At 40.9% G+C, this 14,995-nt stretch overlaps 1 protein-coding gene across 6 annotated transcripts in view; it reads right to left on the bottom strand.

Moving 5' to 3' along the window:
• The window catches only part of CTPS2 (CTP synthase 2), a 107,424-nt gene extending 96,887 nt beyond the window's left edge, over positions 1 to 10,537 (bottom strand). For 3 of the 6 annotated variants that reach the window (XM_020886770.2, XM_070462639.1, XM_070462638.1), the window contains exons 1-2: positions 10,454 to 10,537; positions 4,494 to 4,698 (exon numbers count right to left, since the gene is read on the bottom strand). In XM_020886770.2, coding sequence (XP_020742429.2) covers positions 4,494 to 4,659 — 166 coding nt within the window. In that variant the 5' untranslated portion in view covers positions 4,660 to 4,698; positions 10,454 to 10,537. Of the gene's footprint in view, positions 1 to 4,493; positions 4,699 to 9,522; positions 9,654 to 10,232; positions 10,295 to 10,415 lie in introns of those variants that run through there. The other 3 variants (XM_020886771.2, XM_070462637.1, XM_020886772.2) reach the window with 3 other exon arrangements.
• Positions 10,538 to 14,995: the final 4,458 nt, after the last annotated feature.

Genomic DNA, 14,995 nt, shown 5'->3' with positions numbered 1-14,995 from the left:
TCTTTGTACTTTGATCATTTTAACTTCTGACAAATAGGGGAAGATCTCTGAAATCTCTTAGTTAATTCAGGCCAAGTCCAGTTTGGTAATAATCCAGGTATACAACAAAGGTCTTGAAATTTTAGATTCTTAAATTTTAAAAGTAGTATCTAAAAAAAATAGAATAAAATAAAAGTAGTATCTATTATGTTCCTAGGAGAAAAAGAAGGGCTTCCCAAATGGCACTAGTGGTAAAGAACCCGCCTGCCAATGCAGGAGACATAAGAGACGCAGGTTCAATCCCTGGGTCGGGAAGATCCCCTGGAGGAGGAAATGGCAACCCACTCCAATATTCTTGCCTGGAGAATCCCATGGACAAAGGAGCCTGGAGGGCTACAGTCCATAGGGTCACAAAAAGTCAGACATGATTGAAGCAACTTAGCATGCACGCAGATGAAAAAGAAAAGCTGTAGATCATGTCTTCAAGAAGCTTTTTTTTAAATTTAATGGAATTATAATAAAAATTCCAACAGGTTTTTTTTAACTTGACAGTGAAACTTAATTTGGAAGAAAAACATGTGTGAGTACCAAAATAAAACACACAAAAAAGTAAATAAAAATAAAAGCCCTTATAAAATAACAATGAGTACAGGAAGATTGAAATATATATGTATATATATTTATATATTTCAATATATACAAATATGAAATAAAATAGCACAAATTCTACACAAAACCAAAATAAATCCAAAAGGTCCCTATTACATAAAGGAATTTAATATATGACTAAAAAAAAAGATTTCATTACAAATCAAAGTAAGTAAAATACACAGAAATAAACTTCAAGAAATGTATAGGACCAATAAGAAGAAAAGTTTAAAATTTTACTTCAGAGACATAAAAGAGGTATGAATAAAATGAAAGCCACTTATAAAGTTCCTGAATAGGCCAGTCAATAATTTAAGTGTTTACTTCTTCCCCAAATTAATTCATAAATTTAAAGGGCAAGTTTGATAAAAGGTCTCTGAAGTTAGTCTTAAAGACAACTAACATTTTGAGGTTAAAAAAAAAAGAAGAAAAGGCATAGTGGGGAAAGTTCTGACCTATTTGATAATAAAAAGCTATAGCTATTAAAATGGTGTGTGTGTGTGTGTGCATGTTCAGTTGTGTCTGACTCTTTGCAACTCCATGGACTGTAGCCTACCAGGCTCCTCTGTCCATGGAATTTCCCAGGCAAGAATACTGGAGTGGGTTGCCATTTCCTACTCCAGATAATATGGTGGGCAGGAATAAACAAAGAGATCTGAACAGAACAGAATAATAAGAGAGAAATTTAATGTATATTAAAAGGTAGTATTTCAAATCAATGGAGAAAGGATGAAATCTTTGATAACTGTGATTAGGAATAGTGACTAACCTCATCTTCATCTTTCATCAAATTAAATTCTAGATGTATTAACAATATTAAAGTAAAAGCAAATGGTGGTGATCATTTTGAAATCTATGAGTGTTGCATGCAAAGGTGCTTCAGTTGTGTCCAACTCTGTATGACCCCATGGACTGTAGCCCGCCAGGCTCCTCTGTCCATGGGATTCTCCAGGCAAGAATACTGGAGATGGGTTGCCATTTCCTCCTCCAGGGGATCTTCCCAACCCAGGGATCGAACCCACGTCTCTTATGTCTCCTGCATTGGCAGACAGGTTCTTTACCACTAGTGCCACCTGGGAAGCCCTTGAAATGTATAAAAACATCAAATCATTATGTTGTGCACCAGAAACGTAGTGTTGTAAGTCAATTATACTTCAAAAACAAACTCATAGAAAAAGAGATCAGATTTGTAGTTACCAGAAGCAGGGGTAGGACTGTGTGTAATTGGATGAAGGCAATCAAAAGGTACAAACTTCCAGTTATAAGATAAATAAGTATTAGATATATAAATGTAAAACATGATAAACATAATTAACACCACTCTACGTTCTAGATGAGAGTTTTTAGAGCATAAATCCTAAGAGTTTTCATCAGAAGGGAAACACTTTTTCACTATTTCTTTAAGTTTGCATCTGTATGAGATGATGGATATTCACTAAACTTATTGTGATAATCATTTCATGATGTATATAAGTCAAATCATTATGCTATATACCTTAAACTTATACAGTGCTGTATGTCAATAAAACTGGAAGAAAAAATAAAGTAAAAGCAAATGAAACTCTAAAAATGCCAAAAGAAAATACAGATATTTAAATATTTCTGGGACAGAGAAGCTAACAGGTGATATCAAAGGCAGAAACCATAAAGGAAACAGTGGATACATTTAGTTTACATAAACAGTAAAATGAAATTTATCAGCAGCAAACAGAGGTAATATTAAGACAAACTGAAAACAGGGTAGAAATATATTCATGTGGTAAGTATAGGTTAATATGCTCTGCACAAAGTATTCTTAAAAATCATTTTTAAAGATCCAAAGGAAAATTGTCCTAACACATGGCGTTAGTCAATTTTGCTGCCTACCAAACAACCTTAACATCTCAGCAACTTATAAAACGTCTATTGATTTCTCCCTCATGTGACATAGGGGATGTGGGTCAGTTGTGAGTCTACCCTGTGTTTTCTTATTCCAGGACTTGGGTTGAAGGAGAAATCTCTCTATGGGGAAGGCAGCTCGAACAGCAGAGGGCAGAAGCACAAGACGGACTGAGCGAAATCATGCCATCACATATGCTTCAACAAGGCATATGTCATATTCACTAAAACCCTACAGAGCAAAACAAATCACATGGCCAAATAAGATGACCAACCTCTCTGGTTTGCCCAGGAGTAAAAGTATTCCCAGGATTCAGGACTTTCAATTTCAAAAGCAGCAAAGTTCCAGACAAACCAGGAAGAGTTCCTTACCCTATGCGGCCAAAGGCCAGAGTCAGTGGGGCGTGGAGTTTGCTCACAGAAGGAAGTTAGGTGATGGTTTCAATTAAATATATGATTTACCATAAACTTGAATAAGCCATTCCACCAACAAAATGAAAGTCAAATAAATCTAAATTAACATAATGAGATACCCTTTTTTGGTTTGTTTTTTCATGTACTCTCAGGTTAGTAAAGTTTAAAAAGAATAGTATTCAGCAAAGGTATAAAGAAAACTAAAAAACCTGAAAAACATATCTACCCACCAAATCAGAAATTCTGTACCTAGACATTTATGTTAAAAAAATGTTTTAAGTTTCTTGTCACAGTGTTGCTTATAACATCAATAAATTGGAAATGAATTCCTATTATTGTACAGATTCTATGCAACCTTTAGAAGTACAGAATCTATTAAAATGTCTTCAGGATTAACAGGTACACACTACTGTATATAAAATAAACAACAAGGAGCTACTGTATAGCACAGGAAACTGTATTCAATATCTTATAATAACCTATAATGGAAAAGATTCTGAAAAAGTGTGTGTGTGTGTGTATGTGTGTGTGTGTGTGTATAAAGGGTATGGCAACCCACTCCAGTATTCTTGCCTGGGAAATCCCATGGATAGAGGAGCCTGGTGGACTACAGTCCATGGGGTCAAAAGAGTCAGACATGATTTAGTGACTAAAGCACCACACCACCACCATAATGTATAACTGAATCACTTTGATGTACATCTGAAATACTGTAAGTCAAGTATATTTCAATTTAAAAACTAGTTTGACTGTAAGATTCAGCTCATTTAATGTTCAAAAATAAGCCAACTGATCTATGATGTCAGAAGACAGGATAGTGGTTACCCTGGTCATCTTAGATGGGGAGAAACTGGAAAGAACATAAAGGGGGTTTCTGTTTCTTGATTTTGGGGCTGTTAACACAGTATGTTCATTTCATCAAGTGGTACACATATGATTTATACACTTTCTTGCTTGTATGTGAAAAGTTTAAAAGGAAAGTATGTAAGGGCTTGTGCCTTTTTAAAAATAATAAGTATAGAGAATTCCCTGACAGTGCAGTGGTTAGGACTCCATGCTTCCAGTGCAGGGGTACAGGTTCAATCCCTGGTCAGGGAACTAAGATTCTGCAAGCTGTGCAGTGTGGCCAATAAATAAATAAAAATAATGAGTATATACATAAAAATTTCAACAATAACAATAATTATTCCAAGTGGTGGGAAATGGATGATTTTTATTTTCTTTAGGTCATTCTATATTGTCAATATAGTCTATATTGTCTGATTTTTTCTTAACAATGAAATGTTGAGAAATATATTACCTTTAAGATAAAAAAAAAAATAATAATCCACACTACAAAAAGTACAGTGAGAATGGTATCCTCACATACTGCTTTCCAAAAGTGTGGACTAATTTGGAATGTCATCAGCAATCTAAAAAACGTATCAATAACCATGAGAACCTTCACAGATCCATAATGATCCTGCAACTCTACTTCTGGAACACTATCTTAAAGAAATTACCCAGATACAAGAAAGAACTGCAATTTGACCCAGTGCTTTATGGGGTGGGGGGGAAGGGGTTCTCCCTCATACCGTGCTCATAAGGTGAAAAAGTGCCCGCATCGATGTTTATATAGGGGTCAATTTTGATGGCAGTCACTCGGAGTCCACATGATTTTAGAATCGTCCCAATACTGCTGGCAATGATCCCTTTACCAATGCCCGAGATGACCCCACCAGTGACCAAGATGTACTTCATTGGCAGAGGAGTGGCTGGGTGCCAGCACCCAGGTATAATCTGAAAGGTAACAAAATTAATGGTCAGGGAAGAGAAACATGATCTTAAATCAGTAAAGCAGAGAGTGTGTTGAACCAAAATTTCAAAAGCCCACAGCACTTTTTCTAAGTATTTGAAACAAAGTCTTATCGTCTAGGTTTTTCTTTCATGTCAATATTCAGGAAGCTGTGGATACTTTCTGCAAGCAAAATATCTGGCTCCATTACCCTGATGTTATATTTACCCCAACTTTCACGTGACAAACTTCATCATAAGAAGCCAACATTTTCTAAGATTCAGAGGCATAGTAAAATGTTTAAGAGATCAGGCTCTGTACTCAGATCTGTACAAGCTGCACCTGTTTCTTCATCTGTGAAATGAAATAAAAAGTACCATTCCTTTGGAATATTATTCAGCACTAAAAAGAAATGAGCTATCAATCCACAAAAGACATGGAGGAAACTTAATGCACGTTACTAATTGAAAGAAGTCAATCTGAAAAGGCTACATACTGTACAATTCCAACAATATGACATTCTGGAAAAGACAAAACTATGAAGACAGTAGAAAGATCAGTGGTCTTCAGGGGTTACTGGGGAAGGGTGAATAGGAGGAGCATAGAGTGTTTTTTTAGGGCAGTGAAACTATTCTGTATGATACTATAATGGTGGATACAGGTCATTATATATTAGACCAAACTCACAGACTGTGTAACACCAAGAGTGAATTCTAATGAAACCTGTGGACTTGGAATGATAATGATGTGTAGGTTCACTGACTAATGAATGTTCCTCTCTGGTTCAAGTTGTTGACAATAGGGAACACCGTGGGTATGGCACAGGAGGTATATGGGAACTCAGTACTTTCTGGTCAGTTTTGCTGTGAACCTAAAATTGCTTTTAAAAGAATAGTCTATTTTTGAAATCAATATTCAAATATGCCAACATTTTAAAAAATCTTGCAGGTGGTTGTGAGGATTAAATGAGCTAAGGTATAGCTCAGAGGTCAGGAAACCAGGGCCCACAGGTCACATCTGGCCCACTGTCTATTTTTGTACAGTCCCCAAGCTAAGATTGTTTTTACATTTTAAATGATTGAGAAATGATCAAAAGAATATTTCATGACACATTAAAATTAAATGGAACAAAAAAATTATATGAAACTCTAACTTCAGTGTCTATAAATCAAGTTTCATTAGCATGCAGCCACACTAATCATCTACATACTGTCTATGGTGCCTTTCTGGCTACAATGGCAGAGTTGAGGAGCTGGGAAAAGAGAGGCCACTGGCCCACAAAACCTGAAATATTTATTATCTTTCATGGAAAATGTTTGCTGATATCTGGCTTAGAGGGGGTCAAGTCGACTCCTATATTAACACGTTGTTGTTGTTCAGTCACCCAGTCATGTCTGACTGTGTTTGACCCCATGGACTGCAGCACGCCAGGCCTCCCTGTCCCTCACCATCTCCTGAAGTTTGCCCAAGTTCATGTCCATTGCATCAGTGATGCCATCCAGCCATCTCATCCTCTGACGCCCTCTTCTCCTTCTGCCCTCAATCTTTCCCAGCATCAGGGACTTTTCCAATGAGTCAGCTGTTTGCATCAGATGACCAAAATACTGGAGCTTCAGCTTCAGCATCAGTCCTTCCAATGAGTATTCAGGGTTGATTTCCCTTAAGATTGACTGGTTTGATCTCCTTGCTGTCCAAGGGACTTTCAGGAGTCTTCTCCAGCACCAAAAATTAGCTACTAATGTTACTATCAATTAATAATAAATGTATCCTCCTTAACTAAGCATGTGGAACACTGAATCTGTTCCTTACCCATCCATTTCATCATACAGAAATATTCAAGCAGGGAAAAAAAAAGAAAATATTATGTCATAAAGAAATTTTATTTGACTTTGCCGCTGCTGTCTGATCCAAACTCTTTTGTTTTAAAGGCAGACAGGGAGTCCATGAGCTACTTGGTTTTCTCTACTCTGAGTACTGTTGTTTTTCTCTTAAGCATCGCCAGGGGCTGTGGGCCTCTGCCATTTCACCATGCACGTGAAGGTGAGCTGTATAGTCCTGGCAGGCCAACTGCCAACAGAGTGAAACTATTAATATAAAATTGCAAGTCAAAAAAAAAATTGCAAGTCATAAAATTTTTTAAATAAACTAAAATTTAAAAATTCAAAATAATTAGAAATTGCAAGTACAAGAAAAGACAGTCACTTACAAAAACTAATAACTATAAATCCCACTTTCTATTGCAACTTACAATTTTTTAAAATACCTGTAAATCAACTGTAAGTGCAATGAGGTAGGAATAATTTCAGTTCCGTGCTTATCCTATGTCTGTCATCCCCAACAAAATGCCCATTCTGATTTTGTAGTTTCCTCTACTTGCAAAACAAACTAGCTTAACTTAAGAGATGTAGCGTTATCTCACCTCAGAGCTGTGAGTTCTCTTTGATCACCATCAGGGTGAGTAGACTGAAGTCATCCAAAATACAGAAGTCCCATCCCAAACGGCTTCCACAAGTCTCTGGGCCTGCCCTTCTCTACACACTACAATTGATCACATTCAATGTCATCGTTTCTCTTTACTAGCCACCTGGCCATCCACCCACTCACCTGAGCTAGATTTAGCCCTACAAGATTCTCATTCCAAACCCAGAATGCTCCTTCTGTGGATCCAAAATGTATCTAAATCTTCCTCTTACCACTCCTACTAGCCCAGGTAGTTGGTAGAGTGGGAATTTCATCACAGTCTTCCGTTACTCATCCCACTGTTGATTTTTTTTCTATTTTGATCAATGCCCCTCCTCTGGAGCCAGACAGCCCAAGTTCAAGTGCTGACTCTGTCACTCATAGCTATGACCCTGGGCACCTTCTCCAACTTTTGAAAACTTTGATTTCCTCCACCTGGGCAGTACACAGAAACAATACCAGTGCCTGCCTTATAGAGTTGTGTAGGCATTTCCAAAGAGAGCAGCACCCAAGTGCTGAGTGAAGGTTAGCTCTTATTTTTCAGAGCCACCTATGCATTGATTTAGTCAGCTAACAAATGTTTACTGAAAATCTGTTAGGTAGGGGTGGAAAATCTGCCACCCCAAAATGTGCCTCTTTGGCATGAGGATTTAGTTTGATTATTTTTAAGAAACAAGGACTCAGTAAGTCTTTTTTTTTTACTGCCCCCCCCCCCCGCCCCCGCCACCGCCTAAGGAATTTAGATAAAGAACCTGTTCCCAGAATAGAGCTTTTCACCAGAGATATGGGTTGGCAAAAAAAATTCCTTTGGGTTTTTCTATAACATTTGATGGAAAAACCCGAACGAACTTTCTGATCAACCCAATATTTTCAGACTATGAGCTAGATGTAGTGTCAGAAGCTCTCAGAGATCAGAATCTACTTTGGGTCCCACTGTCTCTGCCTGGCCCAGCACACATTTGTTTAGGGAAATATTTGCCTTTCTGTCTCCAGATTAAGTGCCTTCTTCCCTCTTCAAGTCCCAAGACACTACCTCCAACACCCTCTTTCATCTTGAGCTGAAGATGCTATTAAAGGCGAGGGCTTCAACCCTTTTGGCAAGTGACTCAGTTTTCCTGAGTCTCTCTCAAGAATTATTAAACTTTTAAAAATTTTCTCCTATGAATCTGTCTCATGTCAATTTAATTCTTAAGTCAGTCAGAAGAACTTAGAAGGACAGAAGAAAATTTTCTTCCTCAAGAACAATTACATGCTTGATGTGTTCCCAGATCCTGTGTGTATGGGGGTGAATATAAAATCAAGGTTCCTGCCCTCCTGGTTTTCGCCTTTTCTGTGGGATGAAGGGGCAAATAAGCGGCACTTTAACTACCTCATTCCAGCACTGTCACACTATTAAAATGACTTCCCATTTGTAAAAGTTAGCAACATGGAAAAATGCTATAAAAACAGAAGAGTATTCATGAGAAGGTACATTATGTGGTTGTCAGAAAGCCTAAGAATCTTTCATGTAAAATATGCTTACATTATAAGCATTATATTATCTATTATATAAGACATTATATCATCTCAACTGCTTTTTAAAATTAAGACTGCTCAAGTCACACTAAAATGCTACATTTTAATATATTTAGGTGGTTGGGTTGTAGGTAATTATCAGTTTTCCACATTTTCAAAAGCACAAGATAACTTTTGAAGCACATCAGATATTTTGCAAAGTTCTTTTTGAAAATGTAACTTAAAAATAGAAAATATAACAATATCAAGGAGACACCTAGTCCTTTCCATCTCTTCTAAGCAAATAAGTAAGTCTGAAGCAAAATTTTAAAACAGTAGAAAAAACCAGATTCTTCACGCTCCTTCTAGAATCAGGACTTTTTTTACTCTTGTGAATTACGTTATTTACATTGACTCACAGGCAGTAGGCAGAACCAACTGTCTGTAAAATAGGGGTGTGTAGAGCTGTCCGCTATCCAATGAAAACATAGCATTTGTGTAATTTTAAATTTTCCAGTCGCCATATTAAAAAATAAAAAGAAACAGATTATGGTCATTTTAATCATATCTTATTTAACCCAATGTATCCAAAATACTATCATTCAACACATATATCAATGTAAGAATATTTTGGTGAGATAATTTACATCCTTTTTTTTTTGGTACTGTCTTTCAAAATTATGTGTCTACTCAAAGAACATCTCAGTTCACACACTTGCCACATTTCCTGCTCTCAAGAGTCACAATGCTGCGAGTGGCTACCACACTGGACAGCGCAGGACTAGAGCAACTGAAAAAAAAACATCAGAGGCAACAAGAGACACCTTCTCGATGACGGCCATTTAGAAAGCAGTCAAAAACAAAAGAATACTTACTGAATGAGCCCACTTTATGGAAATTCTAGAACCGGCAACACTAAGCTCTGATGAAAATCAAGGGGTGAGGGCAGTTGTGGATTGACTGGGGAGGAGCACGAGGGAACTTTCTGGAGTGATGGAAATGATCTAGGTCTGCGTTTGGGTAGTGGTTACGCGGATGTATAATTTGTCAAAATCCCTTATCTGCACACTTAAAATGGGGGCATTTTATTGAATGCAAATTAGACACCATATGTGGAGACACTGTTGAAGAAAGCAAGCTATGTTGTAGCAGCAGCGGACTAGGGCTCAGCGCGCCCCAACCAGCTAGGAACCGGGAAACGAGAGTCGCGGGGCAGAGGAGGGGACGAAAAGGCCCTCTCCCCCGGCGCTGGGGTGCACTTCCGCCAACGCCATCTCGGGGGCTCCCGGGGCCCGGGAGAAACCGTGCTGGGGGCGCGGCGGGCCCCGGCGCCCGATTCCGAGGCCAGGCGCGCGCAGAAGCGCCTCCTGGGGACGCGGCGCTCGGGAGCCCGGGCCGCTGGCCGCCCCAGAGCGGGCTCCCAGGGCCCCGGCCCCGCCCGGCCGCTGTCGGCCCGCGGGCAGAGCGCGCGGGGTGCGGGGACGCGCGCGGCGGCCGCCCTCGGAGGAGACAAAGGCGCTCGGCCCCACGTGCGCGCCGGGCCCGGGCGCAGGCGGGCAGGAGGGCGGCCCCGGCGGGGGATTACCTGTGAGCCGGCGGCGGCGGCGCAGAGGACGGCCTCTGAAGCCGCCGGGCTCCGCCTCGAGGCCCGCCCGCGCTCACCTGTCGGCTGAAGAAGAGGCCGCCGCCAGGGGTGTCCCGAGCCTCCCTCAAGATCCCTCCCGCCTCCCGCGCGGGCCTCGGGGTGCGCGGCGCCCTCCTAGCCCACCTTCCCCTCTCCTGCCGCCGCGGGCCCCGCTGACTCACTCCGCTGAGCTCGGGGTTGGCACCCGGGTTCGTGCCACGCTCCGAAACAAGCGGCCCCAAAGTGAGTCCTCTGGCGCTGGCGGCTTCCCGTCACCCTCCGCCCTGGACGCGCTCGGCCCCGGGCCTGGCTCAGCCCCGGGGACTGCCCCTCCCCTCCGCGGCTGGCTGAGCACCGGCACCTCGGGGACGCGGGTGAGCGCCACGTCCCGGCGCCCCGGCCCCTCGGCACGCCCCGACCCCGCTCGGGTCCTCGCGTCAGGCTCTCGACGCCGGAAAGGACTTCTGGGTCGCGGAGAGGGACTGCGGGAGCGCCAAGCGGAGGACGACGGTCAGACGGAGCGCGGGGCTCACGCCATGGGGAGAGGGCTACACCTCTACTGCCATCAGTACGGTTCCTGGCCAGTACGCGTGTAGCAAACATTAAAATTAAAAATGCTAGGGGCTAGGGGGACGACAATCAGGGCTTCGCCAAGTGACTTTTTAAAGAGGATGGTTGGTGCCTTGGTGCCAAGAAAGGACACAGGAGGTTGGTTATTAAAGCGAAGGGAAGAACGTGCACAAACCACTGAAGGAGGATCTAACAGGGACAACAGGAGGGTTTGGAGTGAGATGGAAGAGCTGGGAAACTGGTGAAAATTTTGACTAACCAGCCAGGTGAGTCACTAGAGGGCCCAGTGAGATGAGCATCACTGAAGACCCAGTGGAGTCTAGAAGCCATTCATGTACAATGAGCTCCAGCTATAGTTGTGCAAGGTATCTATAGGTCGACATATAAATACTGATATTGTGATAAAACCAGACTTCGCTGATTAAGTAGAAGGATAAGGGTGAGGAAGTTAAGGGCACTGAAAGAATGTGACGATGGTGACGCACCAGGGGCCTAGTCTCCAGAAGAAAGGAAGGGAGAGGAGCAAGGGAGCAGGTAGACTAGAACTAAGAAAACAGATGGGGACTTCCCTGGTGGTCCAGTGGTTAAGACTCCACGTTTTCAATGCAAGGGGCAGGGGTTTGATCCCTGGTTGGGGAACTGAAATCCCACATGCACCACAGCGCTGCCAAAAAAAAAAAAGAGACCAAAAGATGAGGGCCTGTGGGGATGAAGGGACTGAGGAGTTGTCACCAGACTCTGGGTGTCAGCGATGTCAAAGGGGAAGAAATTCCAGGAGATGACCCAGTTTAGGGTCTGACCCTGAAATGAAGTCAAGTGAGATGGGCGTCACTAGAATTGGGCCTAGGGCTCGCCAGGCCAGTGTGGGGAACATTGAGGACCCCCAGAAGGATGTCAACAATTGGAGGAGTCAGTCGAGGCCAAGGAACCAAATCTTTGGTGAACGTGGAGGAGCAATGAGGAAGCTAGTAGGTAACAGCAACAAGGAAGGTAGAGGGATGCATTGGCAAAATTCAATTTTTTTCTTTTTTTAAAGGAGGAAACACCTTATAAAAAGGCAGGAAGCACAGAGGACTTTGTTGTAAAACAAGTCTTCCAGAGGACCCAGCACAAAGGATGCTTGTGAAACAGGTTCACACTGATGGTAAAACTTAATGCCACATATGTAAGGCTTCCTTCTACATTTCAGTATTTCATTTCCTTTTCACAACCAGGACAGTTGTTAAGATCCCCTTTTTTAATCTGTAGAATCTGAGGCTTAGAGATGTAAAATACCCTGACCAAAAAGTCTGTCCCCAAAGCCGGACTCTTCATCACAGGATATAAGGACTCATCTTAATTCTATTAACCTATGAGGCCAACAGATGATGGATACTCTGTGAATACAAAGGGATTATTATAACTACGGTATCATTAATCTAAAATGGGAAAAGATTTGAGGAGAAAAACAAATTTGATGAGACGAGCAAGACTGACTGACTTGTGTGGAATCAGAGTGTATCTTCCCTCACCAGGTGCTTATATAGCATTGGGGATAAAAAAAATTCTTTTTAATGAGAAAAGGAATTCCCTGGCAGTTCAGTGGTTAAGACTCCACACTTCCACTGCAGGGGACACAGGTTCAATCCCTGGTCAACTAAGATCCCACCAGCCGCATGGCAAAAAAAAGAAAAATCTGTTATTAAGTTGACTGCTCATGTTCTTTTTTTTTTTCATGTTCTTTTATAATCTTTTATTTTGAAAAATTCTACCCTTCAGGACAGTTATAACAGGATGTGTGGCATTTGCTTCAAATTAATACAGGATAGGGGGAAATAGGTGGGGATACAGATGATACAAACCTGGCCAGGGATTGATGACTGTTGAAGCTCAAATTTTAGGTTGGTTTTCTATATATTTAATTTTCCCACAATAACATGTAAACTCCAACTCTTTTAAACACATACACACAATAAAATTAGCACAATTTACAAATTAATAATCCATATGTTCATCACACATGAATGGGTAAATAAAATGTGGAGTATACACACAATGGAATACTATTGTCTTTTTCAAGATAGCTTTTTTTCATCATATTCAATGATTTCAATATTTAGATTTCACATATAAGTGATGACATACAGTATTTGTCTTTCCACATCTGGTTTATTTCAGTAAGCACAATATCCTCCAGGTCCATCCATGTTGCTCAGCAAAATTCCGTTCTTTTTTATGGCTGAGAAGTAGTCTCGTGTGTGTGTTTGTGTGTGTGTGTGTGTGTATACATGTATACATACCACATCTTTATTCATTCATGTGTTGATGGACACTGAGGTTGCTGCCATACCCTGGCAATTGTAAACAATGCTGCCATGAACATTGGGGTGCATGTATCTTTTTGAATTAGTGTTTTCATTTTCTTTGGATATATACCCAGGAATGGAATTGCTGGATCATATGGTAGTTCTATTTTTAGTTTTTTGAGGAACCTCCATACTGTTTTCCACAGTGGCTGCACCAATTTACATTCCCACCAACAGTGTACAAGGGTTCCCTTTTCTCCACATCCTCACCAACATTTGTTATTTGTGGTCTTTTTGATGATAGCCATTCTGACATGTGTGAGGTGATATCTCATTGTGATTTTGATTTACATTTCTCTGATGATTAGTGACATTGAGTATCTTTTCATATGCCTGTTGGCCATCTGTATGTCTTCTTTGGAAAAATGTCTCTTCAAGTCTTCTGCCTATTTTTTAATCAGGTTGTGTGTTTATTTTTGATATTGAGTTGTATAAGCTGTTTTTGTATTTTGGATATTAACCACTTATCAGTCATGTCCCTTGCAAATATTTTCTCCCATTCAGTAGGTTGTCTTTTCATTTTGTTGATGGTTTTCTTTGCTGTACAAAAGCTTTTAATTAGGTCCTATTTGTTTATTTTTGCTTTTGTTTCCTTTGCCTTAGGAGACAGATCAAAAAAAAAAAATATTGCTATAATTTATATCAAAGAGTGTTTGAAGTAGCCTTTTAAGCCAGACTATTAAGGAAGTTCTAACACATGCTACAACATGGATGAACCTCAGGAACATTTGCTCAATGAAATGAACCAGTCACAAAGACAGTTGTGGTATAATTCCACTTATATGAAGTTCCTGGAGTAATCAAAAATCAGAGACAGAAAGTAGCTTTGTTGCCAGGGACTAGGGGAAAGGGAGATAGGGTCGTTTAGTGGGTAAAGAATTTCAGTTTTGCAACAGAAAAATAATTGTGCAGGCTGGTTCCACAACAATGTGTATGTAGTTAGTACTATTCAATTGTACACTTAAAAACTGGTTACAGTGGTAAATTTTATGTTTATCTACCACAAGTAGGGGCTTCCCAGGTGATTCAGTGGTAAAGCATCTGCCTGCCAATGCAGGGAACGTAGGTTTGATCCTTGGGTCAATAAGATCCCCTGAAGAAAGAAGTGGCAACCCACTCGACTATTCTTGCCTGGGAATCCCGTGGACAGAGGAGCCTGGCGGGCTACAGTCCATGGGGTTGCAAAAGAGTTGGACACAACTTAGTGACTAAAAGAACAACCACAATAAGAATTTTTTGAACTTAAGTTTCTTAATCTCATGAACAGTGCCCACATATTCAATTCTTACGTCAAAAAGTTTTCCCCATTGTGTTTGAGGATCTAAATAAAATCCACAAGTTGCCATGGGTCCTCTCTTAAGCCATTCTTAATCTATAGAGTCCCCTTTCCCTTTTCCTTACAATTTATTTGAAAAAACGAGGTCGTCTGCCTGTAGTTTCTCACAGCCTAGATTCTGCTCCTTATATCCTGATGTGTCCTACAATAGTTTCCTCCATCTTGAGCTAGGTTTGATGGGGACTCAGGAAGAGCTTAGGGCTTCCCTGATATTTCAGTTGGTAGAATTCGCCTGTAATGAATGATACCCAAGTTCGATTCCTGAGTCGGAAAGATCCACTCCAGTACTCTTGGGCTCCCCTTGTGGCTAGGCTGGTAAAGAATCCGCCTGCAAAGCGGGAGACCTGGGTTTGATCCCCTGAGAGAAAGGAACCGTTACCCATTTCAGTATTCTGGCCTGGAGAATTCCATGGACTATACAGTCCATGGGGTCTTGAACAGTTAGACACGACTATGCGGCTTTCACTCACTCA

Source organism: Odocoileus virginianus, unplaced genomic scaffold, assembly GCF_023699985.2.
Source record: "Odocoileus virginianus isolate 20LAN1187 ecotype Illinois unplaced genomic scaffold, Ovbor_1.2 Unplaced_Scaffold_6, whole genome shotgun sequence".
Lineage (NCBI taxonomy): Eukaryota > Metazoa > Chordata > Mammalia > Artiodactyla > Cervidae > Odocoileus > Odocoileus virginianus.
The sequence above is the reverse complement of the archived record's forward strand: the minus strand, read 5'-3'. Positions and strand labels throughout refer to the sequence as shown.